Source organism: Gorilla gorilla, chromosome 16, assembly GCF_029281585.2.
Source record: "Gorilla gorilla gorilla isolate KB3781 chromosome 16, NHGRI_mGorGor1-v2.1_pri, whole genome shotgun sequence".
Lineage (NCBI taxonomy): Eukaryota > Metazoa > Chordata > Mammalia > Primates > Hominidae > Gorilla > Gorilla gorilla.
The window spans coordinates 71,669,381-71,697,348 of record NC_073240.2 but is presented as its reverse complement, the minus strand read 5'-3'; the positions used below and the strand labels follow the sequence as shown (position 1 = coordinate 71,697,348).

General features: G+C 45.4%; 2 protein-coding genes across 3 annotated transcripts in view; one reads left to right on the top strand and one right to left on the bottom strand.

The window, feature by feature from the left end:
* The window catches only part of LRRC49 (leucine rich repeat containing 49), a 198,132-nt gene extending 195,077 nt beyond the window's left edge, over positions 1-3,055 (bottom strand). Inside the window, exon 1 of the mRNA XM_063698671.1 lies at positions 2,731-3,055. The gene's annotated coding sequence lies outside the window, so the exon portion shown is untranslated. The remainder of the gene's footprint in view (positions 1-2,730) is intronic.
* On the top strand, positions 1,906-24,159 carry LARP6 (La ribonucleoprotein 6, translational regulator). Of its 2 annotated transcripts, XM_031002239.3 has the most exons (3): positions 1,966-2,311; positions 19,208-19,418; positions 22,593-24,159. In XM_031002239.3, the coding sequence occupies exons 1-3, from the start codon at positions 2,112-2,114 to the stop codon at positions 23,655-23,657; spliced, it is 1,476 nt and encodes a 491-aa protein (XP_030858099.1). In that variant the 5' UTR covers positions 1,966-2,111; the 3' UTR covers positions 23,658-24,159. The 2 variants fall into 2 exon arrangements, with proteins under 2 accessions (XP_030858101.1, XP_030858099.1); XM_031002241.3 differs by lacking the exons at positions 19,208-19,418; positions 22,593-24,159 and adding an exon at positions 4,478-4,752 and having other exon boundaries at positions 1,906-2,311.
* Positions 24,160-27,968: the final 3,809 nt, after the last annotated feature.

Genomic DNA, 27,968 nt, shown 5'->3' with positions numbered 1-27,968 from the left:
TTCAAACTGTATTTTCAGAATCTATATTTTAAGAAAAGTCCCCAGGGGACTCTTATGATCAGGCATTTGGAAACCCTGAAAAGACATGTATGAATTGTTCATAAACTATAAAACCTGAGACGAATGTGAGCCATCATTGTGGGTAGGGATAACAACCCCTGATGTCTTTGCCACACGAGATGGCTTAAATGAGATAGATAATGGGTATCACTTCGTGAAATTCAGGAACCGAAATTATCAAACTGGAAAGCATAGTGGCTGCTGCAGCTCTTTCCTTCTGAGCCTCATCACAGGTGTTTGCAGAGGATCTATAGCCCTGGAGGGAGGCACAGCTGGCTGGAAAAAGACACTGTCAACCTCTTGCCTCTTCCTTTCCCAGTAGCTCAGATCCAGGGCTGTGAGCTGTTCTGGTGCGGAAACAGCAATAGCACCAAAGGTCTCTCTCTTTTCCTTTACTTACATATTTTAGGCCCTCTTCTATCAAAACAGAGGTCCGACAAAGAAAGGGACACAGATTCTAGTGTCCTTAAGAAGAGGGGCTGTCCTCGCTGGGCCCCTGGGTCTCTTCCCAGCCCTGCCCAGACACCCAGGACCCTATCATGGTGTTCTTTTACAAGGACACTGCCCTCCAGGAGACCTCATTTCCTAAGCCTATCCTAACTTGCCTTTCTATATCAAAACAAATGTATTGGTCCAGGGTTCTGTTGTTTTGGGGTCCCAGTGTGGCAAATTAATATGATAAATTATGTTTAAGGCTCTAAATAAAGTGCTACATGAAAGCAGATTCAGGTCTTATTCATTTCTTTTTCTTCTTTCCTTCTTTCTTTTTTTTTCTTTTTCTTTTTTTTTTTTTTTTTTTTTTTGAGATGGAGTCTCGCTCTGTTGCCCAGGCTGGAGTGCAGTGGCACAATCTCGGCTCACCACAACCTCCGCTTCCCAGGTTCAAGTGATTCTCCTACCTCAGCCTCCCGAGTAGCTGGGATTACAGGCACGCGCCACCACGTCCAGCTAATTTTTGTATTTTTTTAGTAAAGACAGGGTTTCACCATGTTGGCCAGGACGGTCTCGATCTCTTGACCTCGTGATCCGCCCGCCTGGGCCTCCCAAAGTGCTGAGATTACAGGCTTGAGCCACTGCGCCCGGCCGGTCTTATTCATTTCTATGCTCCTGTCCCTAGTTTCTGGGTCACATTTGGAGAGGTGAGATGGAACTCAATTTGAAGTTACACGTGAAAAGGTGGCAGTGTTTTAGAACACCCTGACATTTCAATAGCTCCCTTTATTCATTCAACAAACATCTGAGTGCATACTATGTGCAGGGCATACTCTATATGCCATCGGCTTTCGAACTTTTGTGAACTTCAGCATCACCTAGAGGCCTTGTTAAAACACAAAGTTCTGAATCATAGATTCTGATTCAGGAGGTCTGGATGAGCCCTGAGAATTCAATTTCTAACAAGTTCCCCGGTGCAGCTCATGCTCCTGGTCTGGGAAACACACTTGGAGAAAAACTGATACGGGGCAAGGCAGGAGCCAAGCCCCTGACCTCCTAAGACGCGGTCTAGGGTGGTTATTATGTCAAGGAGACTAACGATGGAAATTTTCTGATCTTGGCAGGCCAGTGGGGGAGACACGCAGGAGGCCTGGAAGCCCCTGGAGCTGTGGTCTCTGGCTGCCACCCCCGGAGTCAAGCACAAACAGAAGTCAGCTGTGCTGCGCCCATCCCTGCGGCGCTGTGAAAGAAGGCGCAGGAGGAGGGAGCCCTGACACCTCCTCTCGGGCTGGGGCCCCACAGCGGCGAAAAGACGGAGGGAGTGATCGGGGGTCGCGGGGATCCTTCCGGGACGGGCCTCCGTCGGAGGAGCTCCGGAAAGCCGCCCTCCACCTCCGAGGCCCCGCCTGCGCGGGCGCTCCACTAGCGGTCGGGGTGGTGGCGGCGGCGGCGGCGGCGGCGGCGGCGGCGCGGGGCGGGGCGCCGCGACCCCTGTCCCTCCCCTGGGCCGAGCGGCAGGCGCGCTCGCACCGCCCCCGCCCCCTCGTCGCAGTCGCTGCCGACCGGCTGGCTGGGCCTTGCGGCGTGAGGACCCCGGCGGCGCCGCTGTCCCGCGAGCCATGGCCCAGTCCGGCGGGGAGGCTCGGCCCGGGCCCAGGACGGCGGTGCAGATCCGCGTCGCCATCCAGGAGGCCGAGGACGTGGACGAGTTGGAGGACGAGGAGGAGGGGGCGGAGACTCGGGGCGCCGGGGACCCGGCCCGGTACCTCAGCCCCGGCTGGGGCAGCGCGAGCGAGGAGGAGCCGAGCCGCGGGCACAGGTAGGCGCGGCGGCTGGCCCGGGAGGTGGGCCCCGAGGAGGCGCCGGGCCGCGCGCGAGTTCGGGGCGCTGACTGCGCGCGACAACTCCTCGGGCAGAGGGGGTTGAGTCAGCCCCGCCGCCAGGGAAGCAGCTCCGGGCCGAGCCCCTGAGTCAGAACCGGCCCGTGGAGGCAGCTGGTGCCCCAGCCCGCAGCTTCGTCGCCCCACCGAGGCTCCCAGGGCTGGCGGCCGGGATCTGAGGGGCCTGGACGTGGGGATGTTCAGGGATCCAGGAGGAGGACTTTCATGGGCCATCCAAGCCACCCCCTCCTCTGGAGGAGGCCTCTTCTCTGTGGGCTCCCTCAAGACACCACCTCCCCATCGCCGCAAAGTCCATCCCTGCCCGCCTTCCCCTCCCCTTGCGAGTGGTCCCGCTTACCCTTCACTGCCATCATCGCCCTGCCTTTCACAGTCCTGCTGGCTGCGCTCAGTCTTTAGGTGGTAGCAGGCCAGGTACAGCGGACACTTGCTGATGGGGCATTCCAGGAGGTGGGATTTCAAGGTAATTTGAGACGGATACAGGTCTTGCTGCTTTACTTCCTCCGCCCTGGGGGATTCCCATTTTCACACAGCCTTTCCCACCAGACCTTTATGTTTGCATCATCTTGCTGCCTTGCGGAGGGGGGGGGGGGGGGTGTTCCTGGGTTTTGGGTAGTTTGGAGCTGCTATGGCACTTGTTTAACCTTGTCCCGGGTCCCGAGCTTTGTCCTCAGGCACCTTGGCTCCTGTCCACTAATGCCCAGGCCCTTAAGGACTGGTGTTTTGTTCCTGCTGTTGAAAGGAGATAAAACATAGACATAGACATGAGAGTGGGGAAATGACAGAACTTGCACATTCTGGTGGATGCCAACAGGCACTTATTAGGAGCTCTCTTTCTCTAGGACCCTGTCCCAGGCGTTTAGCTGTTAAGGTTCTGCAGGATTGTCCTGGCAAGCGTATATCTACTTCACTGGGAGAATACTCAACTCAAGGGTGGAAGAATACTGGGCCCAGAGCCATTCTCTATTACTGGCTCACCCTTCCCCAGGTTAAAGGGTCAGACTTCTGGACCCAGAGATTCGGGGCAGACCAGTAGAGACAGTTGTTAGGGGAGAAAAGTCAGCCCACCAGGGTAGGGCAGGAAAGCTGGACCATAGTGTATGACAAAGTAGGTAGATCAGTGCTTTATAATGCAAGGCCTGATTCGTTTAGCTCTGTGCTAAGTACCGAGAGCATAAAAATGATGAACCCTTAGTCACTGACAGCTCACAGTCTCGAGAAGGCAGTCCCCTAGTCAGACAATATCAGAGTATGTAAAATAGCCCCAAGTGGTTTATCCTTATAACTTTATTTTCCTGTGGCAGTGGCAAATAGCCATCCCTATCCTGAGGGCTAAATTTGTGAGATTGTATCATTAGCCAGGATTAAAGCTCTACTTATGTTTAAGGCCTGGAAGGATCCCCTATGGAGGTCTAGGAGAAACCAAGTCTCAGTATGGGTAGGCCTCTTGCCTGAACCCCTCTTGCTCTTCCTCCAGAACTGCCTAGCTCCTGTGGCTTGAGTCTCAGCAAGTGTTCAGTCTGAAGCCCTTCCTGCTGCCCACTGGCGTATAGTTGACCCCAGAAAATCCCTGGGGTTCTTCGGGGAGCTGACAGAGCCCAGTGGGCAGGCACCCAGAGCAGGAGGAGGTGTAGCCAAGAACAGGATCCACACTATCCCCTGTTTGGGCCCAGGCTCGCATGGCAGCAGCCATCACCCGATGTGAACGTTCTCAGCTCCTGGGGCCTACAGGAGAAAACCCAGATTCCTCAATCTGCTCATTAAGATGCGACACCCACTCACATCATCTCCTCAGCCCATTGCTTCCTTCCCTGCCTGTCAACAGTTCACGCTCCCGTGATTCCAGCTAGTTCCCTGAGCATAGGGGGCTATTTTGTGTCTACATGCCTCTGCACCCCCACCTCTAGGTCCTCTGATTGACTGATTTCTAGTCGGCCTTTAAAACTTCGCGGCCTCTTCTCCACCTCCCCCAATCCCCACCCCAGAGCTGGCTGTGTTTCCTGTCTTCTCTGTTGCTGTAGTACTCTGTACATTTTATGCCTAGCACCTTCCACAGTTGTGATTCTATCATTGTGTCTCCCTCACAGGAATAGGAGCTCGGTGAATTCAAGGAGCATGCTTGCTTCGTTCATTGTATCTTCAGCACCTAGCACAGCACCCAGCACATAGGACATGTTTGTTGACTGAATGCGCATCTCTATCATCACACTCACTCCATGGTGTTGAGATATTTGTGTTTCCCCTTCCCTAGACAGTGAGATCCTTCAAGGCAGCTGCCTTATCTTATTCCTTTTTGTATTTCCATACCTAGCCTAATACCTAGCTTATATAAGGGAACAGAATAAATGAACGATAAAGAAAAGTCTTTACAGCCTCTAAAATGTTATCGATCATCTCCCCACATCTCATTCATTAAAAAGATGCCTTTCCTTTTATTCTCACCTTTTTAACATAAAAATTTTCAAACATAAAGAAAATATGAAAAAATAGTACTATGAGCATTCATATACCCATCATCCAGATTTAACACTTAACATTTTGCCATATTTGGTGAATGGATATACAATGTATGTGTTTTCCCCGAACCATTTGAGGTATGTTTTACACAAGATTATATCTTAAATACTTCATTTTGTAACTCCTAATGACATTCCCTATAAAGCCCTAACACTATTATTGCAACTGAGAAAATTAACTATCATTCCCTAATATAATCCTGAAGATAAGCTAATGGCCAAGTTCCACATTCAAGATTCCCCAAATTGTGCCACAATTGTCTTTTACAGCTGTTTCTTTTTTTTTCCCTCAAACCAGAATATGGTCTGGGTTGAGGCATTTGCTTCTTATGTCTCTAGACTCTATTAGTCTAGAAATTTCCACCATTTTTTTTCCCTAATGCTTTGCTATTTTGGACAGAAGAGGTCAGACATCTTGTTGAATGTCTCACATTTTGGATTAGTCTGGTAATGTTCTCATGATCTTATTTTACTTGCTCCTTTGTACCATGTGCTTCTTATAAACTGGAAGTTAGGGCTAAGGTTTTGATTTGATTCTTTTTAAACATTTTGTCAAGAATGCCTCATACTCTGTGCCTGGAACTTGATGTTCCATCACTTCAGGAGCCATCCCACCCTTAGTGATGCTAAATCTGACCATTCGATTAAGGAGATTTCTCCATCGTACAGGTTGTCTTTCCCTTTGCAGTTAACAAGTTATCTGTGGGCTTCTCATCCTGGGTTCTGTTAAGTTGATGTATCACACTTATTGATTTGCATATGTAGATCCATGCATGCATCCCAGGGATAAATCTCACTTGATCTTGGTGAATGATCCTTTTAAGATGCTGTCGAATTCAGTTTGCTAACATTTTGCTGATGATTTTTGCATCTATGTTCATCAGGGATATTGGCCCATAGTTTTCCTTGTTTGGCTTTAGTATCAGGGTTATGCTGGCCTTGTGAAATGAGTTTGGAAGCATTCCCTCCTCTTCAAAGTTGTAGAAGAGTTTGAGAAGTATTGGTATTAGTTGTTCTTTAAATGTTTGGTAGAATTCAGCAATGAAGCCATCAGGCCTTGAGCTTTTCTTTGATAGGAGATTTTTGATTCCTGATTCAATCTCCTTACTTGTTATTGGCCTGTTCAGATTTTCTGTCTCTTCATAATTCAGTCTTGGTAGGTTTCATGTTTCTAGGAATGTATGCGTTTCTTCCAAGTTATCCATTCCTCTTGCGATATTCTTTCCCCAGTGACTTTTCACCTAATTATTTTAGCATCTATTGATGATCCTTACCTAAGTTGGTTATTTCACTGGGGACTGGAAATAGAGGATTTTCTAATTTTCACATTTTTTGTACACTTATTAGCCAGCATTGCTCTATTTTTTTTAAAAAAAGCTTTGTCTCATCATCTGGACTGAACAAAAGTTTCTCCTAAAGAGGCAAAAAAATGCTTAATTATTTCCCTTTAATTACAGTTTTCAAAGAGATAATTTGATATAATAGTCACACTAAATAATTTAAATGAGGGCTCTTCCTCAAGCTTATACTCTTCCTCTCTCTCCAATTCATGGATTTGTATTTATTCACTTTTTAATAATTCATCACAGTCATTTTTGGTGCTCAAAATGTCTATATTGCAGCCAGCAGACCCCCTTGAAGCTGGCCTCCTTGTGTCTTTTTGTAACATGCCCATTAGTCTTTAAGCACTTCTTTGCTTTCTGGTACTAGATATTCCAGGCATAATATGTACTTTTCCTACTCCAGTCATGGAATTCAGCCATTTCCACAGGAATCTCTGCTTTTTTCAAATACCAGTAAGAAAGTATTTAGAAACTAAGACCTGGAATTAGGAAAGCTAACTTCTGCCAGGGTATTGTTGCTTTCAGAGCCTTTCAGTGGACAGAACTAAGAAATATATATATATATATTTTTTGTTTGTTTGTTTGTTTTGTTTTTGAGACAGGGTCTTGCTCTTGTCGCCCAGGCTGGAGTGCAATGACCTGATCTTGGCTCACTGCAACCTCCACCTCCCAGGTTCAAGCGATTCTCCTGCTTCAGCCTCCTGAGTAGCTGGGATTACAGGCGCCTGCCACCATGCCCGGCTAATTTTTGTATTTTTAGTAGAGACGGGATTTCACCATGTTGGCCAGGCTGGTCTCAAACTCCTGACCTTGTGCTCCACCTGCCTTGGCCTCCCAAAGTGCTGGGATTACAGGCGTCAGCCACCATGCCCGGCCAAGAAATATGTTTTTAAAAAAACACTTATATCAATAATTCCAATTCAAATTTACATTACAGGATTTTTGCTGTTTACTTCTTTTATTTATTATACTGAAAATCTTGGTTCCTAATAACATTAACATAATTACTTATTTTCTTTGTCTTACAATGTGTTAAAATGATTCAAAGTTATAATATTAAATATTAATATGAACAATAAAAACCACTGAGCCACCTGCTTTTCATTTAACAATACAATCTTCTAGGTTTCTCTTTTTTTCCATGATGTTTTTGGGACATTGTACAGGCTGTCTTTTCCCTGCTTTGGATGGTAATAATGAAAGCCTCTACTTTTTTTTTTTTGAGACAGAGTCCTGCTCTGTCACCCAGGGTGGAGTGCAGTGGCACCATCTTGGCTCACTGCAACCTCCGCCTCCCAGGTTCAAGTGATTCTTATGCCTCAGCCTCCCGAGTAGCTGGGATTACAGGCACCTGCCACCATGCCCGGCTAATTTTTGTATTTTTAGTAGAGACAGGGTTTCACCATGTTGGCCAGGCTAGTCTCGAACTCCTGACCTCAAGTAATCTGGCCGCCTTGGCCTCCCAAAGTGCTGGGATTACAGGCATGAGCCACCACACCTGGCCTCTACTTTTTTATTAATGTCAATTTTTTTGTCAGATGTAGAACTAAGTGCCTTATATACGTAGTCTCTACTCCAAACTACGAATCATTATTTAGACCCGCGGAGACATCCGCTAGTTGTATATCCCTTTCCCAGGCTCAAAGGCTTATGCCAGAACAGCATGGCAGAAGACAGGGTCAGAGAGGAAGTTCATGTCTCTGTAATAAATATATAAGAACCCATGGGCCACGCAAGCATAAGATGTGCCCCCTGCTAGCACCATCCAAAATATGGTTTGTAAAAGGGTGATGCCTTTAACAAAGTTGAGAACATACCTGTGTATGTTTTCAATCTGTCTCAGTGAAAAATCTTTATCTTTTGAATCTGCCCTGGTGTTTTTATATTGCATTATCAATTTGCCCTTTTTGAACCATTTCACATTCATTATCTTGTTCTAGAGGTGAGTCAAAAGAAATCTCACACAGACAGGACCTGGACCCTAGTGTTTTTCATAAATGATGTTTTTGTGTTTGGTACCTTCCTTATTGGTGTCCACCATTTTCTTGGTCTTGGTGGTCAAAATACCATATTCCACCATCTGCAATGATAGACAATGAGTCTGAGAAATCATTCCTGGATTGAAAGCTGTAGTGAGGGTCTCATTATTCCACCATCTTAGTTTGGATATTCTCCTCCTGTAGGGTATCATTTGATTAACTGCGCAATCAGTGTAACCAGATTCGATATTTTATGAAAAAAGTAGCCTTGGATGTTTTATGCTACAAATCATTTTGTTTCTCTAAATCATTTACAAATATGACACACCTGTAATCCCAGCACTTTGGGAGGCCAAGGTGGGCAGATCACGAAGTTAGGAGTTTGAGACTAGCCTGGCCAATATATTGATGAAACACTGTCTCTACTAAAAAATACAAAAATTAGCCAGGCATGGCGGTGCGCACCTGTAGTCCCAGCTACTCATGAGGCTGAGGCAGGAGAATCGCTTGAACCCAGGAGGCAGAGGTTGCAGTGAGCCAAGATCATGCCACTGCACACCAGCCTGGGCGATAGAGTGAGACAACATCTTTAAAAAAAAAAAAAATTCAGCACTGATTCATGGAACCCAATTACCTGTTTTAAAATGTACCCCTTTATTTCTACCCATTTCTCACAGGTTTATAGCTATAACAAAAGACCTCATCACTCCCAGTTTACAATGTTTTGTTAAAAAACAAAACAAAGCAAAACCTTAAGTGTAAAACTTTTTCAAGCCTCCTTGAAAGGCCACTAAGAGCATATTCATCAGAAACCATACTTCCTCCCTCAAAGGCTCCTGATAGGTATGATTTGCCCTCAAAACTATTTGCTTTACATTGGTGATACTTTTTAAATTCCCGTTACATGCAAGGCTCTGGGGTAATACTATAATGAAAGAAACCAGCTTGAGTTCTACTCTCAACTCAGTGTTCAGGCTGCTAATAAAATGTGCACACAAGTAGCTATAATACAAATATAGATAAGTGTTGGGAGAAGTAGAAATGATTTTTTCTTCCTAGGAGAATTGCATTTAAGATGGACCTTAATGTGTGACTAGAATTTAGACCTGAGAGAGAGAAGCAAGGCATTCAGAGACAGGAACAGCAAGCTCAAAGGCACAGAGTCCAGAAAGCTTGTGACACTTACAGATAACTATGTCTTTCTGTTTGTTTGGAGCAAAGGATCTGAAAGGAAACCGATGGAAATAAGTTTTGATGCTGGTTACAGCCAGATTCTAAATGAGTCTGAATAAGGAGCTGAAGACTTTGTTGGTTTTTTTTTTATTGTGTATGTATGTATGTATTTATTTATTTTTTCAGACAGGGTCTCACTCTGTCACTCAGACTAGAGTGCAGTGGCACAGTCATGGCTTACTGTAGCCTCGACCTCCTGGGCTCAAGCAATCCTCCCACCTCAGCCTCCCAAATAGCCTAGACTACAGGTGTGCACGGCCATACCTGGCTAATTTTTAAATTTTTTGTAGAGACAGGGTCTTGCTATGTTGCCCAAGCTAGTCTCGAACTCCTGGCCTCAAATGACCCTCCTGCCTTGGCCTCCCAAAGTGCTGGGATTACAGGCGTGAGCCACCATGCCTGGTTGGGAGCCGAAGAGTTTGAATTTTATTTAACAGGAAATAGAAAACCTTTTATTATTATTATTAAAGTAAATCAGTGACATCAAGTAAAGCAGTGACATACTCTAGCTGTTCTTCAAAACATGTAATATGGCACAGAGTGGAGGAGGCTGTAGCCTAAAATATAACATGGGAGGTGGCAGGAGGTGGGAAGACAGAACCCTAGAAAGACTCTGGTTGGGAAATATACCAAAGATGCAGGAGTAAAAAGGGCTACAAATATCTGAAAGGTAATTTAAATTCTTCCTTTAGAACAATTTCCTAGCCTCTCTGTCTGCCAGTGGAAAGTAGCAGGTATTTTATTTTTAAGGGGGAAAAAAAAGAGACAAGATTATTTTCTAAAGGAATTGAATGAGCTCGCTACGGAGATCTAGGGATGCGAAAGCAGAGCTGGCAGCCTCAGAGTAAAGCCTTTGCCATTTGAGTAGAGCCCCCAGCTTAATCATTCCCTGCCTGCTCACCCTCATGTGAAGCCTGCCACTTGGCATGCCCCACCTGTGTACATAGAGCCATCTAGGAAGAAAACCAGTGGGAGTGTGCAACTGCAGAGGGAACCCGTACAACCCACCAAGAAAAAGCAACATGTACCTTTTGTCTTCACAGTGAATAGCTGTGGAGTATAACTCCCCACACCCTAAGTGTGGGCTGTGTACAGTGGCCTTCTTCCAAAGAGCACAGTATGGGAGTGGGGATAAAGGGAGTGGTTTTACAGGGGAGAAACCTGACAAACACTACCTCAGATAGGTGATCAAGGTTAGCATCCACAGTGATCATTCATGTTGATAGCATGTACCCTGATAGGATGTGCTGAGAATGGAAATTTACCTCTGTGGTCCTCCTGCCAAAAACCCATAATCCCAATCTAATCATGACAGAGAACATCAGAGAAATCCCAGTTGAGGGACATTCCACAAAATACCTAACGAGTACTTCTCAACACTGTCAAGGTCATCAAAAACAAGGAAAACTGTCACAGCCAAGAGGAGCCTCAGGAGACATGACAGCTTAATGTGTTAATGTATTGTGGTGTCCTGGATGGGATCCTGGAACAGAAAAAGGGACAATAGGCAAAAACTAAGGAAATCTGAATAAAATATGGACTTTAGCTAATAATAATATACAATGAACTAATGAACTAATTGTAATTAGTTCATTGGTTGTAACACATGCACCATACTAATGCAAGATATTTATAACAGAGCAAGCCTGGGTGTATATATATGGGAACTCTCTGTACAATTTTCACAACTTTTCTGCAAATCTAAAACTATTCTAAAATAAGTTTATTAAACCCTTTAATAAAGAAAAAATGAATTATTTATTAGTCACATGAAGAAAATCAGTGGCATGAAAGTTAAATGGAAGAACTGACCCCAAAGGATACAGAGGTGATGATGTTGAAACGAAAGACTCAAAAATGTATACTCCAACTAGCACCCTGAGAGTGAACTTAAGATACTGCATCCACAAAACAAGAGTAGGAAGCTCTTAGAAGGGAATGATCTAGGATCAAAAAGAGTTCTTAGAAACTAAATAAATAACTACTAAAATTTTAAAATTCTGTAGGAAAGGTTAGAATATAATGTCAAAGAAATATCTTAGTGTGTAAATTACAAAGACAAAGACAGATCATATGAAAGAAAAAATAAACATAGAGGACCAATCCAGGTGGTCAGTCAACTAATAGGACTTTAAGACAAGAAATATAATCTTAGCAAATGACTTAGCCCTGTAGGGAACAGTGTCTACATCGTCATAATAATAAAATACAACTGATTGACTTTCAATTTTCGGTATGTATCTACAGATAAAATATAGAATATTAGTTACCGAATGGAATGAAATATTATGAACCATGGCAAAATGAAATAAAAGTACATCTGATGCAATATGGAAGGTTGGAAATAGGTGAGATGGAAGAGAGGGTAGGACAATAGTGTGTATTAATATATCACATGTAGCAAGGAATTGAAAAATACTTTTTAATATTTATGGAATAAGAAACCACTTAAAGTATATTATTTTAAAACACAAATAGGGCCGGGCATGGTGGCTCACACCTGTAATCCCAGCACATTGGGAGGCTGAGGCAGGCAGATCACATGAGGTCAGGAGTTTGAGACCAGCCTGGCCAACATGGTGAAACTCTGTCTCTACTAAAAATACAAAAATTAGCTGGGTGGGGTGGTGTGTGCCTGTAGTCCCAGCTACTTGAGAGGTTGAGGTGGGAGAATTGCTTGAACCTGGGAGGCAGAGGTCGCAGTGAACCGAGATCGCACCACTGCACTCCAGCCTGGGCGACAGAGTGAGACTGTCTTAAAAAAAAAAAAAAGAAAAAAAAGGTCGGGCGCGGTTGCTCACGCCTGTAATCCTAGCACTTTGGGAGGCCGAGGTGGGCAGATTGCCTGAGCTCAGGAGTTTGAGGCCAGCCTGGGCAACACGGTGAAACCCTGTCTCTACTAAAATACAAAAAATTAGCCGGGCGTGGCAGCGTGCGCCTGTAATCCCAGCTACTCAGGAGGCTGAGACAAGAATCATTTAAACCCAGGAGGCAGAGGTTGCAGTGAGCCAAGATCATGCCACTGCACTCCAGCCTGGGCGACAGAGTGAGACTCCGTCTCAAAAAAAAAAAAAAAAAAAAAAAAAAAACACCAAAACCATAAATAGAAGGCTAATAGAAGAACCAAAACTAAAAGAAAATTTGAAGAAGGGGTTATTTAGGGACATAAGTCATAAGTGACCCCAAATACTCATTTTATATAGTAAGACATGAATAGAGAATGACTACAGTTGGCAAGTGAGAAATAGAGCTATAAGCATATTTTATAGAGCTATGAGATAACTCTCCTAAGAATTAAATGGCTGAAGGGAGAAGTTACCTCTAGGGAGGAAAGGTGGAATGGGGAATTGTTGGTTTCTTTATAAGTTCCCTACTATTTTATTCTAGTTTTTGCTATGTTTATCTATTACTTTAATTTTTTGGAAAAATGTTTTGATGAGCTATTAATAAGTATCCAAGGGAGAAATAATGAGGATGGTTGGAATGGCAAAGAGAGAACAGATGGGAGACCCTGCAAAATGAAATAAGCACTTTATAATTGACTAAATGTAGGGGCAAAAGAGAGAGTAAAAGGACACATCCTAGGTCTTGAGCTTAAGTACATAGAAGAGTGAATAGGGAAAGTAGTTGGCGGGGTGGGTTGGAAGGGAAGATAAATGATTGTCACAGGATGGTTGTAATCGGCAATAAGTTGACAATATTCAGGTTTAAAGGATATAAAATTAATATTCATAAAAGATATGGTATCTTTTCCCTTTTGAAGGCTATTTCACAAACAGGAAACAATGCAGCCTGCTCCTGGATATAACATAGGCTTTTCAACTCCCCCAAGATCCCCCTTTGGAGATGCATAGTTGCTGCTGACAGCACTCATGCAGAGGGTGGAGTCCTCCAAGCACAAGAAGCTCACCTCTGCACTCATATAGGGGTTTATGTCACCTCCACAGTATCACCCACCTGTTCTGGAATCTCTGGCTATCTGCCTGTCTGCTCAGTGGGTGCAAATAATTGATGCAGAGTCACCCCCGATACATTATGGATAGTCTACTGTGAGACTGTGTGAAAGGAAGGTCAACTTCCCAGATAGAATGCCTATTGATAGGCCCAGGCTTCAGTCCTGCCTGAGGTCAGGTTCTGCAGAAGGTGAGAAGTTAGATTATGGACATATTTAATCTGATGCTACATCAGATTGTCCTAGTGGAAATGTCTGGCATGCAGTTAGGAATTGAGGACTGCAGCTCAGGAAGGAGAGGAAGGTGTGGGGCGGTGGACAGGCTGGGGGGTAGATATGAATTTGATGAGCTTATAGGAGCTGAAGTGTAGAGGTTGCTAGGGGATAGAGTGTCAGGGATAGATTCTTGGGTAACACCTACACTTAGAAATGAGGAGAGAGGCCAGGCATGGTGGCTCATACCTGTAAACCCAACAGTTTGGGAGGCTGAGGTGGGTGGATCACTTGAGCCCAGGGTTTCAAGACCAGTCTGAGCAACAAGGCAAAACCCCATCTCTACAAAAAAAAAAAAAAACAGAAAAATTAGCCAGGCATGATGGCACATTCCTATAGCCCCAGCTACTTGGGAGGCTGAGATGGGAGGATTGCTTGAGCTTGGGAGGCTGAGGCTGCAGTGAGCTGTGTTCATGCCACTGCATTCCAACTTGAGGCGACAGAGCAGGATCCAGTCTCAAAAAGAGAAAAGAAAAGAAATGGAGAGAGAAAGAGGAGACATAAAATGGGGAGAAGAATCAGAAAAGAATAAGTCACATAAGCCCAGGGGGGAGAGTATCAAGAAGAAGGTGGTCAATAGTGTCAGATCCTGCATCAGGGGCAAGAAGACTGTGTGAGGACATTCTTGCATTGCTGTTAAGAAATATCTGAGACTGGGTAATTTATAAGAGGCTTGATTGGCTTTTGGCTCTGCAGGCTGTATAGGAAGCATGGCACTAGCATCCGCTTCTGGGGAGGCCTCAGGAAGCTTACAATCATGGTAGAAGGTGAAGGGAGAACAGACACATCACTTCACAGAAGCAGGAGCAAGAGAGAGAGTTGGTGATGGTGGGGGTGGGGGGGAGCACCACATACTTTTAAATGACCAGGTCTTATGAGAACTCACTATCAAGAGGGCAGCACCAAGGGAGTGGTGCTAAACCATTCATGAGAAACGACCCCATGATTCAATCACCTCCCACCAGGCCCCACCTCCAACACTGGGGATTACAATTCAACATGAGATCTGCCTAAGACATACATTCAAACTATATCAAGGACCAAGATGGAGAAGAGACACCTGGATATGGCTACAAGTTCTTTGATGGATGTCTAGAGACACAGAACAAGCTGGAGCGAAGGTTAGGAAAAGGGAGAAGGAGTTGCCCAACGGAGGTCTAGAGAAGCTTGATTGGATGAACTCTATCCTCTCCATCCAGTCTGAGATAGAATCATCTGCAGGCAGTAAAGCAGACATGGCAGACCTTGGGAAGATTGGGAAGCTCTGGAATAAGCATTAGAGAGACTGAGAAATTATACTGTCCGGCCGGGCGCGGTGGCTCACGCCTGTAATCCCAGCACTTTGGGAGGCCGAGGTGGGCGGATCACGAGGTCAGGAGATTGAGACCATCTTGGCTAACACAGTGAAACCCCATCTCTACTAAAAATACAAAAAATTAGCCGGGCGCGGTGGTGGGCGCCTGTAATCCCAGCTACTGGGGAGGCTGAGGCAGGAGAATGGCATGAACCCGGGAGGCGGAGCTTGCAGTGAGCCGAGACAGTGCCACTGCAGACCAGCCTGGGCGAAAGAGCGAGACTCCGTCTCTTAAAAAAAAAAAAAGAGAAAAGAGAAATTATACTACCTTCCTTCCATTATGCTTTATTTGTTTATGAGTTTACCTTTTGTAATAGCATCTATTGCTCTAGTTTGGGAGTAGGACTAACTTGTCCGGGGAGTAGGACCCCACAGGGGTCCCTTTGGTAGTGCAGTCACTTCTGAGATACTAGCTATTTGTAGTAAGTTAGACCATTTTGCCAATACCCCTGAGTCTGCTCAAAACTCTTCACCGGCCATTAGCACACACCCGGCCCCGTCCCCTGTGATTTACTGACATCTTTGTTAGCTGGGCCGGGAATTCCCGTTGCATTTGTAGTTATTTTGTCTGTTATATCCAACCCATCTGTTTTTTGTTTGTTTGTTTGTTTGTTTTTGTTTGAGACGGAGTTTCGTTCTTGTCACCCAGGCTAGAGTGCAGTGGTGCGATCCCGGCTCACTGCAACCTCCGCCCGCCAGGTTCAAGCGATTCTCTTGCCTCAGCCTCCTGAGTAGCTGGGATTACAGGCGACCACCACTACACCTAGCTAATTTTTATATTTTTGGTAGAGATGGGGTTTCACCATGTTGGCCAGGCTGGTCTCAAACTCCTAACCTCAAGTGATCCGCCTGCCTCAGCCTCCCAAAGTGCTGGGATTGCAGGCGTGAGCCACCGCGCCTGGCCTCAACCGATCTGTTTTAACTACTATTTAGGGGATAAACTTTCCCTAATAAAGTGAAATTTGTTCTGTCCATCTTGCATCTCCTTTTTCATCCTATTGGTTGTCCCACTGATGTTTTCCCTTTGGCATGTTTTGAGGACCTCTTTTCTCCATGTAGTGTTGCTGAGGTTACTATTGTATTTGGCTGTTTAAGTAATAGAAAACCCAACAAGTGAATTAAACAAATAGGATTTGATCTTTCTCATGTAATAATAAAAAATCTGCAGGTAGATAGTTATAAGAGCTGGCCCAACAACTCAATCATGTCAGGGCCAATAATGTCAACAAATCAGGCCAAGTCAATTCTCTTGGCCTTTTCCTTATGGCAGTAAAATGGCTGCTGCAGATTCAACCATCACATCCACATTCAAAGCAGACAAAAGGGGAAAGGACAGGGCCAAGAGATTTTCACTTAAGTGTTACCGGCCATAACATTTAGTTTTTATAGCCTCTAGAGTAAAGATGGCAATTAAATCCGGGCCAGGCTGGTCTCGATCTTCTGACCTCAAGTCGTCCACCCACCTCAGCCTCCCAAAGTGCTGGGTTATAGGTGTGAGCCACTGCGCCAGGCTTCTTCACTCTACATTTACCTTGAGACATCAGTAAGGTATTTTAAAAGCCATTCCAGGCTGCCTACAGGCAAATAGCTAAAACTCTTTATTTTTAATCAACCAATGCCTATATTTTATACTAATTATAATTTCTGAGTTTGAAAAATTTTTAAATAGATTTATTTGCTTTTTTCTCTCTTGCCAGAATATTTTTTCCCTCATTTTGAGTATTCCACAGTTGCTTCTTTTCTTTTTTTTTTTTTTTATTTTTGTGAGGCTGAGAGCCAGTGAAAATTTTGTTGAAGGACATATATGTATATGTCTTTTCCAGCTTTAAGCGATCACAGTAATAGGCCTTGTTAAGATTACTGGTCCTGACATTGAGTTGCTAAACCAACTCCTATAACTACCTACCTGCAACTTTCTGCTAACTTCTAATAATGGCATCAGTTATGATGTGGATAATCAGTATTCTCTAAATGTTTATTGGTTTGAAATTGTTATAATCCCCTTATGAAAGATTAGCCCTCCTAAGGAAGCTCTGTCCAGGATTGCTTTGGCTTGTTCTCATCACCTAATGATCTTAGGGAGAGGGAGAGGAGGAAGTCTACCCAGGTGGTGCTGCTGGGGATAGTGGGCTTTATTAAGAAGGGACCCCGTGATGGGATTGTTTCCAGAGTCCATTGCAGGGTCCTAGCAAAACATATAAGGTATTATGTATACTGGCTTTGGAGACAGAGGATTTGAGTTTAAATCCTAGATCTGCCTCTTATGAATGAGCGAAGGAATTTATCTGTGCCTACTGAGCTTTAAGGGTACGCTAGGCACTCTTCTGGATATTTTCATGTATTAATTCATTGAATCGTCACAACACTCACATGAGGGTAGGGACTATCATGATTCCCAATTTACAGGCAATAGAACTGAAGTGAGATGCAGTGGAGTTCCTTGCCTAAATTTACTTAACTAATAAACAATGGTACAGGTTGAACATCCTTAATCAAAAAATTCAAAATCTGAAGTGCTCTAAAATCAGAAACATTTTGAGCGCCACCATGACACTACAGATTTAACATGGGTTAAAAACTGAGATAGCGACACCTTTGCTTTCTGATGGTTCAGAAACTTTGTTTCATGCACAAAATTATTAAAAATATTGCATGAGATTACCCCAGGTTATCTGTATAAGGTGTATATGAAACATAAATGAATTTGCGTTTAGACTCGGGTCCCATCCTTGAGATATCTCATCACGTGTATGCACATATTCCAAAATCTGGAAAAATTGGAAATCTGAAACACTTCTGGTCCCAGGCATTTTGGATAAGGGATACTCAGTCTGAACCAAGCATTTGGACCCAGGCAATCTTAACTCTAAAGCCAGGACTCCTAGAGCTGGCAGCCCTAGGAAATTACACTCCCATCTGTAATTCCAGCACTTTGGGAGGCCAAGGCAGATGGCTTGAGAGTCAGTGATCATGTATCCACATGGAGATTGCACCACTGCAGTGACTCCTGAGAGGCAGTGGTCATGTATCCACATGGAGATCGCACCACTGCACTCCAGATCTTGTCCTGAACCAGCTAAGAAATCAAGCTTTTATTCTTTAATAAATATGGATGATCTTACCGAAAGGTCAAGTAACTCTGCTATACTGTCTTCTAGAAACCAGGATTTGAGGGGATGGAGTAGAGAAGGAAGAATAAGAGAGTATATGCGAAAAGCATTTTGCCCGTGGCAGAGCGCCACATATATGTCAGCAGAGGATGTTATTATAATAATAATTATTATTATTATTTTGAGACAGGGTCTCACTCTGTCTCCCAGTCTGGGGTACAGTGGTGCAATCTTGGCTCACTGTGACCTAGACCTCCCGGGTTCAAGCTCTCCTCCCACCTCAGCCTCCCAAGTAGCTGGGACTATTGGCATGCACCACCACACCTGGCTAATTTTTGTTGTTGTTGTTGTTTTGTAGCAACAGGGGTCCCACTCTGTTGCCCAGGCTGGTCTCAAATTCCTGGGCTCAGGCCACCTACCTCAGCCTCCCAAAGTGCTGGTATTACAGATGGGAGCCACGATGCCTGGCCAGTTATTATTTTTATGATCCTCCATGCTTGTTAAAAATGAAAGATTGACTTCTTAGCTGTTTGGGGGCAAACCTCTCCTTCTGTGGCCATGTGACCCAGTGTCAATTCCTAGGGCTGCCGTAACAAAATACCATGAGCTGGATGGTTTAGAACAACAGAAATATATTGTTTTATGGTTCTGGAGGCCTGAAGCCTGAAATCAAGGTGTCAGTAGGGCCATGCGCCCTCTGAAAGTACTAGAAATGGATCCATTCTAGGCATCTTTCTTCGCTTCTAGTGGCAGTCTTTGGCGTTCCTTGGGTTTTGCTACATCACCCCAGTCTCTCCCTTCGCCTTCACATGATGTTGTCTCTGTGTGCATGTCTGTGTTCAAATTTACCCCTTTGATAAGGACCCCAGTTGTGTTGGATTAGGGGGTCAACCCTACTCCAGTAAGACCTCATCTTAATTAATTGCATCTGCAGTGACCCCCGTTTCCAAATAACATCATATTCCAAGGTATTGGGGGTCAGGACTTCAGCATATGAATTTCTGGGGGACACAATTAAACGTTGACCCTAACACCCGGTGTCTCCTTCTGGTCTCAGTGGCACCACTGCAAGTGGAGGTGAGAACGAGCGTGAGGACCTGGAGCAGGAGTGGAAGCCCCCGGATGAGGAGTTGATCAAGAAACTGGTGGATCAGATCGAATTCTACTTTTCAGATGAAAACCTGGAGAAGGATGCCTTTTTGCTAAAACACGTGAGGAGGAACAAGCTGGGATATGTGAGCGTTAAGCTACTCACGTCCTTCAAAAAGGTGAGGCTTGGTTCTCAGAAGCTGCTTCAAGGATTTCAAGTTTGTTTTGGGTTGTGGTTTTAAACATTTTTTTTAACTCCCTTGAAACCTGATGACGAACAATTTTTAAAATTAAGTCTGTGCCTGAAAAAGAGAAAAATGGCTAGGAGAAGGGATTTAGGATTGTTAGGAATATACTCCCACACTATTAAAAGGGTCCTGGGCATTGGGACAAATCTCAGCTGGCAGCAGTTATGAAACAATATTACTTGTTCTTAGTAAAGTTCAGGCACTTTTGCCAGGCAAGTGGGTGGCCAGGAGGATGTGATACCAGGACAGACGGACTCGAAGGCCTTGAGAGATACCTGCCAGGCCTAAAATTATATGAAATTCAAGCTTTTCATTTGTCAAGCTGAATAAGCAAAGGGAGAGAATGAGCACCCAGAACTCTCAGAAATGAGCCTTCTCTAAGACACACATGCTCTGCCTGTGTGACGCCATCATCCTTATCTATACAATAGGGAGATGAGATTTGTAATTATTGCTGCCATCTGGGCAGCAGACTGCTTGTCCCTACCATATATAGATCCAGTGTTTGGGCTGTGTACTGTCTACTTCTCAGAGAGTTGACAGACTAGTTGGAGTAAGAACTCTGTGTCTCCCTTAGGGGAAGTGCATTTACTAGAATGGAAAAGCACCACACGGCCTGTTGCATAACGGGATGCGTAACAAGTGGGTCCCGGCCAAGTTGTCTGTGTACTTTGTCAGAGAGCACTGGAGGAGAGCTTTTCTCCTTGGACCTCTTCCCTGCCTCACCCACTGGTGTACTCTGCCTGGCCCTGTCGCTCTTTTTCCTTTATTCATTCATCAAATATACTCATTGTCTCTGCTGAGTGCTGTGCTAGGCGCAGGATGTAGAGTGAACATCGTACTCCCCCTGTCCTTGACAAGCTCACAGTCCAAAAAAGGAGAGAGATCTGAAAGATTACAATGTGACCATATACAGTAGGACAAGAGAGAACACAGTACTGTTGGGAACTAGTTGATCAGAGCAACTAACCCTGCCTGGAGAACTGAGAAGTCTTCCTAGAGAAGGTGACATTGAAATAGGATTTTGGAGGATGAGTAGGAGTTTTCTAGGTACAGGGGAATGGAAGGGATATTTTAATGGTCAGAGAACAGTGAGCAGACCTTCATATGAAAAGTGTTTGTGGGGGATCCCAAAATGAAGCAGCCAGTGGAATCATCCAGCACGTCTCTTTATTCTTCCCCAGGGACCCCGAGAGTCAGCCTGTTTTGCTTTCCTCTTTAAGCTGCCACTTATGGTCCTATTTAGGAATGTTCTTCTCTGTTGAAACCTGGCTGCAGAGTACAGACAGACTCCCTAACACCTCCAAAATCAGAGCAAAGATCCTTTTCATTCTGAAGGATTTCCTATTAATCACAAAAGGGGAACATACATGACAAAGGTAAAAAACACAGGGAAACCTTAGAGTTCTTCTAGCAATTGCACAAGGATGAACGCTCCCTGGTCCCTTTTCTCAGGTGCTACCTGGACCTTCCTTATGAATGGTCATGGACCCAGGCTTAGGATGCTCAGACTGTAACCGAGATTTCCCAGTGGACCTTGCTTCTGGCTCAGGAGGGATATTCAGTCCTAGCCAGAGCCTGCTTCTCTTGCAGTGAGATGTGGTCCCCCGCAGACTTCTGTAGCCCTCTGAGTTAGGCAGTGCTGTGCTTTCCCAGGTGCTCCTAGCTCAAGCTTCAGGCTTAGGAAATTGTCTCTTTTTATCTCCCAAGTGCTCCCTCCCTAGCTGTTTTCGGAGAAGGCTTCACCATGTTTCACCCCACAGTGAGCCACTGCCTGACTTTCCCACAGCCTCACATGCACCCGCAGTCATCAGCTTAACCCTTTCTGGATTCCTCATGGAGTCTGTCCACCTGAAATCTGACCCTTTGCCTGGGCCTGCTTCTCTGTGCCCTTGGACCCGTGTTCTTCTAGTAGCCTAAGTCTGAGCCATTTCTCCCAGAGACCACAGGCTACAGTGGACAGTGCTCTCTCTCTAGGAGCCTGTGTATAGTAATGGGTCTGCCAAGGTTTCCCCATCTTGCCCAGTGAGGGAGCCTTTCCTTCTTGAGTTTCATGAAGTTCCTGTTTTATGCTCAGAGGCACCTGGAGTTCCCAGTTCTTTTGCAGAGCAGCTTGTTGGCCTGTTCTCAGAGGACTCAGGGGGATCTCGCCATTACGGGCTCAGGTTACCCACCCCACCCACCTTCACTATTTGTTTGGGATGACTCATTCCCCCTGGCATTCCCTTCACCGGAAGTGGGCCTCTAGAAAAGTACTGTTTTACAGTATAAATATAGCTTCCATATACTGCAACATTGATACAATTTCCACCAACAGAGGAGGAGGGAGGGATTATTTCACCATTCTTAGTGAGGCCCAAGTTGGATTTAATTTCAAGTTGAAGTAGTCCATGTCATTCTCAGGAGATATTGCAGTGAAATGTGAAAGATCTTTTGGAAACTTCTCTGTATCAAATGCAGAAATGCAGAAATACTGCTTTAGAGAAGCATTTGAATGTTAAAATCTCCAAATCCTATCAAAATAATAGCATGCAATATTGGAAGTAATGATAGCACATGATTATTTAGTACTTACTGTGAGCTAGACACTATTCTGTTTTATGTGTAAATGAGTTTGTATGTGTCTGTACATACATATGTACATGTATATATTGATTCGTTTAATCCTCAGGACAGCTCTTTGAGATGGCACTATTAACATCTCCATTTTCCAGGGCAAGTCGAGGCACTAAGAGGTTGAATAACTTTCCAAGTCTTACTGCAAGCTAGAGGTGGGCTTTTGATTTGTGTATACAGCAGCCTTTTTCCAGAGCCTGCAAATTTAACCTCTAAACTTGCACAGAATGGAATATTTCCATTTTCATGGACAGTTCTGTTGGACAACACTGCTGTGGTGCCCTTGTTTGAAATGGTAGAACTTGTTTTCATTCACTTACTCATTCACTAGATTTTTGAGTGTTTACACATACCACGTATGATTCTAGACACTAGAATACAGGGATTCTAGTGTTACAGGGATAAGGAAGTGAGGGAGGGAGCTTATAGCGTACACAAGGATGGACAAGGACATTAGATACTATTTCAGATTTGCTTTATGTTCTGCAGGTGAAACATCTTACACGGGACTGGAGAACCACAGCACATGCCTTGAAGTATTCAGTGGTCCTTGAGTTGAATGAGGACCACCGGAAGGTGAGGAGGACCACCCCCGTCCCACTGTTCCCCAACGAGAACCTCCCCAGCAAGATGCTCCTGGTCTATGATCTCTACCTGTCTCCTAAGCTGTGGGCTCTGGCCACCCCCCAGAAGAATGGAAGGGTGCAGGAGAAGGTGATGGAACACCTGCTCAAGCTTTTCGGGACTTTTGGAGTCATCTCATCAGTGCGGATTCTCAAACCTGGGAGAGAGCTGCCCCCTGACATCCGGAGGATCAGCAGCCGCTACAGCCAAGTGGGGACCCAGGAGTGCGCCATCGTGGAGTTCGAGGAGGTGGAAGCAGCCATCAAAGCCCATGAGTTCATGATCACAGAATCTCAGGGCAAAGAGAACATGAAAGCTGTCCTGATTGGTATGAAGCCACCCAAAAAGAAACCTGCCAAAGACAAAAATCATGACGAGGAGCCCACTGCGAGCATCCACCTGAATAAGTCCCTGAACAAGAGAGTCGAGGAGCTTCAGTACATGGGTGATGAGTCTTCCGCCAACAGCTCCTCTGACCCCGAGAGCAACCCCACATCCCCTATGGCGGGCCGACGGCACGCGGCCACCAACAAGCTCAGCCCCTCTGGCCACCAGAATCTCTTTCTGAGTCCAAATGCCTCCCCGTGCACAAGTCCTTGGAGCAGCCCCTTGGCCCAACGCAAAGGCGTTTCCAGAAAGTCCCCACTGGCGGAGGAAGGTAGACTGAACTGCAGCACCAGCCCTGAGATCTTCCGCAAGTGTATGGATTATTCCTCTGACAGCAGCGTCACTCCCTCTGGCAGCCCCTGGGTCCGGAGGCGTCGCCAAGCCGAGATGGGGACCCAGGAGAAAAGCCCCGGTACGAGTCCCCTGCTCTCCCGTAAGATGCAGACTGCAGATGGGCTACCCGTAGGGGTGCTGAGGTTGCCCAGGGGTCCTGACAACACCAGAGGATTTCATGGCCATGAGAGGAGCAGGGCCTGTGTATAAATACCTTCTATTTTTAATACAAGCTCCACTGAAAACCACCTTCGTTTTCAAGGTTCTGACAAACACCTGGCATGACAGAATGGAATTCGTTCCCCTTTGAGAGATTTTGTATTCATGTAGACCTCTTAATTTATCTATCTGTAATATACATAAATCGGTACGCCATGGTTTGAAGACCACCTTCTATTTCAGGACTCCTGTTCTTCCCAGCATGGCCACTATTTTGATGATGGCTGATGTGTGTGAGTGTGATGGCCCTGAAGGGCTGTAGGACGGAGGTTCCCTGGGGGAAGTCTGTTCTTTGGTATGGAATTTTTCTCTCTTCTTTGGTATGGAATTTTTCCCTTCAGTGACTGAGCTGTCCTCGATAGGCCATGCAAGGGCTTCCTGAGAGTTCAGGAACGTTCTCTTGTGCAACAGCAAGTAGCTAAGCCTATAGCATGGTGTCTTGTAGGACCAAATCGATGTTACCTGTCAAGTAAATAAATAATAAAACACCCAACTGGGAGTGCTGACTTTGAGGTTATAGATTGTGCCTGACAAAAGTCTGTGCCTGTCTGACAGAGCTGTGGGTGGTATGTCATGAGGCCCTGAGGAGCTTAGCAGAGACATCTCTCTTTTCTTTAAGAGAACATTTAAAAATTTTTTTATTTGTACACATTTATGGGCTACATGAGAAACTTTGTTACATGTTTATAATGCATAGTGATCAAGTCAGGGCATTTAGGGTTTCTCACTGTGCCCCAGGGCAGCCCCAGGGCTCTCCTTGGGCTTCCGGCAGCCTGAGTGGTGTCTCATCACAGTGAATTTTACTGAGCAAAGGCAACTTGTCGTATACTGAGGGTGTACAGTCCAGGACCCACAGCATTGATCTCACCTGGGAACTTATTAGAAATCCAGATTCTCAGGCCAACCCTAGGCCCACTGAATTAGAAAGTCTGGGAGAAAGGCCTGGAATTTGGGTTTTAACAAACGCTGCAGGTGATTCTGATGCACGCTGGAGAACCACTGGATGGACAAAGGCTGCAGGACTTGAGGTCAGTCCATTTGACCCCCACATCTCTCACTATTTTCTGACCTTGGGAAGGTTACTAAGCCCCGTGAACCTCATCATCTCCCTGTGAATTGCTTTGTTATGATGTCCATGTCTGGAATGCAGCTGGCCCTCCATAAATGTTAGCTCTCTTTCCTTCTCACTTGGGTTAATGTTTGTTATCATCGGGAGCTGCCTTGGTGTAGCAGAAAGAGCATTGGCCTAGATTCCAGTGTTGGCTTATGCTCTGGCTATTTGGCAGGATTTAATAGAGCTTGTTAATAATTATTGAACAGTGATTAGGTGCCAGGGACTATGCTAAGAGCTTTCCATGCATTATCTCATTTAATCTGCCCAAAAACTACAAGAGAAATGTTCAGGTATTATCTCTATTTTATTCCAGAAAAAAACAGACTTTACTTGGGTAATTAGCTTGTCTAAGGCTTAACAGCTAAATTGGTAGAGTTGGGCTTGAAACTAGTGGTCTGGCTTTGGAGCCCACACTGTTTAACCACTAAGTGGTACTCAACATTTCTGATCTTTACTATCCATATTCAAAAAAGAATCCACCATAAAAGGTGCTAATATTTATTCAGCACCTTCCTACGTGCTAGGCATTGGGTTAGACACATTTCACTTACTCTCAGTGTCCATCATAAGGAATTATTATGCCAGTATCACACATGCAGCTGCTGAAGTAGGAAAATAATATCCCAAACTTGTGAAAATGGACAAAGATAGTATATCCTAAATGATATGGCTCTATACAAATTAGCAGGTGATTATGACCTGGATAGTAAGATGCTTTGTCCCTTAAGATGCAGAAGAGTTCGTGTTAACTGGCAAATGCCTCCAGGAATGTTCTGGATTTGCCATTTCCAGCACTACCAGCTGTAGGTAGCCTGAAGGCTTGTGCCTAGACTGCCAGGACTCCTGACCTTGGGCAATGTCAGGGCCCCCTCGAGCCCCGCCCTATGCTTCCCTCCCTGACTCTGCTCCCATCACCCCCTGCCTGCTCCTTCCCTGCAGCCACTCCACCTGCTCCTTGGCCATCGGGCCATCTGGGCTTCACCAGCTCTTCTTGGCCTGTGACATTCAAGGCTGTTCCACCCTATTATGCCTGTTACACAAGCCACAGCTCTATTTTTAGATTAACCCTTGTGGATCATAGTTACTTTTAAAAATACCTACACCCTCACCTTTACATGTGAATACAGATGAACTTGGCCTTCCTTTGGTCATATTGCCCTGTGTGACATTATAAAAGAACCCTGAAGTGGGGGTCAGCAGATCTGAGGTCGAGTCGTGGCTTTTCTACTAAGCAACTGTGACCTTCAGCAAGTCATTTATTTTATTGGTTCACAGTTCTTCCCACAAACCAATGGATAACAAGAAGATGTTCCTTAAATAAGGTCATATATGTGCAAGTGCTTTCTGAATGGAAAAGTGCTTTGCAGGCATTAGTCACTACTTATCCTGCTCTCTGATCATCACCTCCAAAGGCAAGCCTCCTTTTGCTGCAATTCTTAACCCTGGCCTCACATTAGACTCACCTAAAGAGCTTTTAAAAACTGCCTATGGGGCTGGGCACGGTGGCTCACGCCTGTAATCCCAGCACTTTGGGAGACTGAGGCGGGCAGATCATGAGGTCAGGAGATTGAGACTATCCTGGCTAATGTGGTAAAACCCTGTCTCTACTAAAAATACAAAAAAATTAGCCGGGCATGGTGGCACGCACCTGTAATCCCAGCTACTTGGGAGGCTGAGGCAGGAGGATTGCTTGAACCTGGGAGGCGGAGGTTGCAGTGAGCCAAGATCATGCCACTGCACTCCAGCCTGGGCAACAGAGTGAGACTCCATCTCAAAAAAATAAAAATAAAAATAAACAAACCTGCCTATGGGCCAGGCATGGTGGCTCATGCCTGTAATCCCAGCACTTTAGAGTTGCTTGAGGCCAGGAGTTTGAGACCAGCCTAGGCCACATAGCCACACCAGCCTGTGGCTCTACAAAGATAAAAAATTAGCTGGGCAGGGCGATGTTCGCCTGTAGTCCCAGCTGCTAGGGAGACTGGGGTGAGAGACTTGCTTGAGCCCAGGAGCTCAAGGCTGCAGTGAGCCAAGATCATGCCACTGCACCCAGCCTGGGTGACAGAGTGAGACCCTGTCTCAAACAAAACAAAAGAAAACAACCAACTACCTCTGGCCATCCCTGAGATATTCTGATTTAATTGGTTCTGGGGTGAGGCCAGGGCATGAGTATTTTTTAAAACTCCTGGTGATTCTTGCCTGTAATCCCAGCTACTCAGGAGCCTGAGGCAGGAAAATTGCTTGAACCCAGGAGGCAGAGGTTGCAGTGAACTGAGATAGTCCCACCACACTCCAGCCTGGGTGACAGAGCGAGACTCCGTCTCAAAAAAATAAAATTACAATAAAAATTTAAAAACTTGGCCAGGCATGGTGGCTCATGCCTGTAATCCCAGCACTTTGGAATGCCAAAGCGGGTGGATCATCTGAGGTCAGGAGTTCGAGACCAGCCTGACTAACATGGTGAAACCCCATCTCTACTAAAAATACAAAAATTAGCCTGGCATGGTGGTGCGTGCCTGTAATCCCAGCTACTCTGGAGGCTGAGGCAGGAGAATCGCTTGAACCTGGGAGGCAGAGGTTGCAGTGAGCTGAAGTCGTGCCATCGTACTCCAGCCTGGGCAACAAGAGCAAAACTCCATCTCAAAAAAAAATTAAAAAATAAAAAATAAAAAACTCCTAGGTGATTCTAATAGGCAGGCAGCATTGGAAAGCTCTGGCCACTGGAATGAGGAGCACATTAATTCCCTCCTCCTTTCTCAAGGCTTAGTCCTGGTCTCTTGTAGGTGTTCCAGGGGTCTGAGCACCTTGTTGATGAACCTGCTCCTTCTAACTCTTTGGCCAAATCTTCAGCTGGGGCATGGGCTTCCTGTTTGTTAGCATAGCCGGCCTTTCTTGAATAGCTTGACTGAGAAACTCAGCCAATGGTATTTTTACAGATGTTTCATTATTTTTAATGAAAACCAGTTCCTTCTCCACACTGGGACACGAGGCCTGGTGACCATCTCTGCTTGAGGTGCTGGCAGAACATCTACACGCTACACATATCCAAAACACCACTTTGTCCACCCTCCCTCCCGCTCCATACACATGCCCATCTGCTCCTTCTCATGGCTTCCCCATCTCAGCCAGTGGCATCACCATCTCCCATGTCACCCAGACTGGAGATGAGGCCACGTGGAATACGTGAAGAA

What these genes read in the sequence shown, in the direction of transcription:
- LARP6 (XM_031002239.3), top strand. Translation starts at nt 2,112, where the DNA reads ATGGCCCAGTCCGGCGGGGAGGCTCGGCCCGGGCCCAGGACGGCGGTG. An exon ending in GAGCCGAGCCGCGGGCACAG is followed by an intron (nt 2,312 to 19,207) that starts GTAGGCGCGGCG and finishes TTCTGGTCTCAG; the next exon opens with TGGCACCACTGCAAGTGGAG. An exon ending in TACTCACGTCCTTCAAAAAG is followed by an intron (nt 19,419 to 22,592) that starts GTGAGGCTTGGT and finishes TATGTTCTGCAG; the next exon opens with GTGAAACATCTTACACGGGA.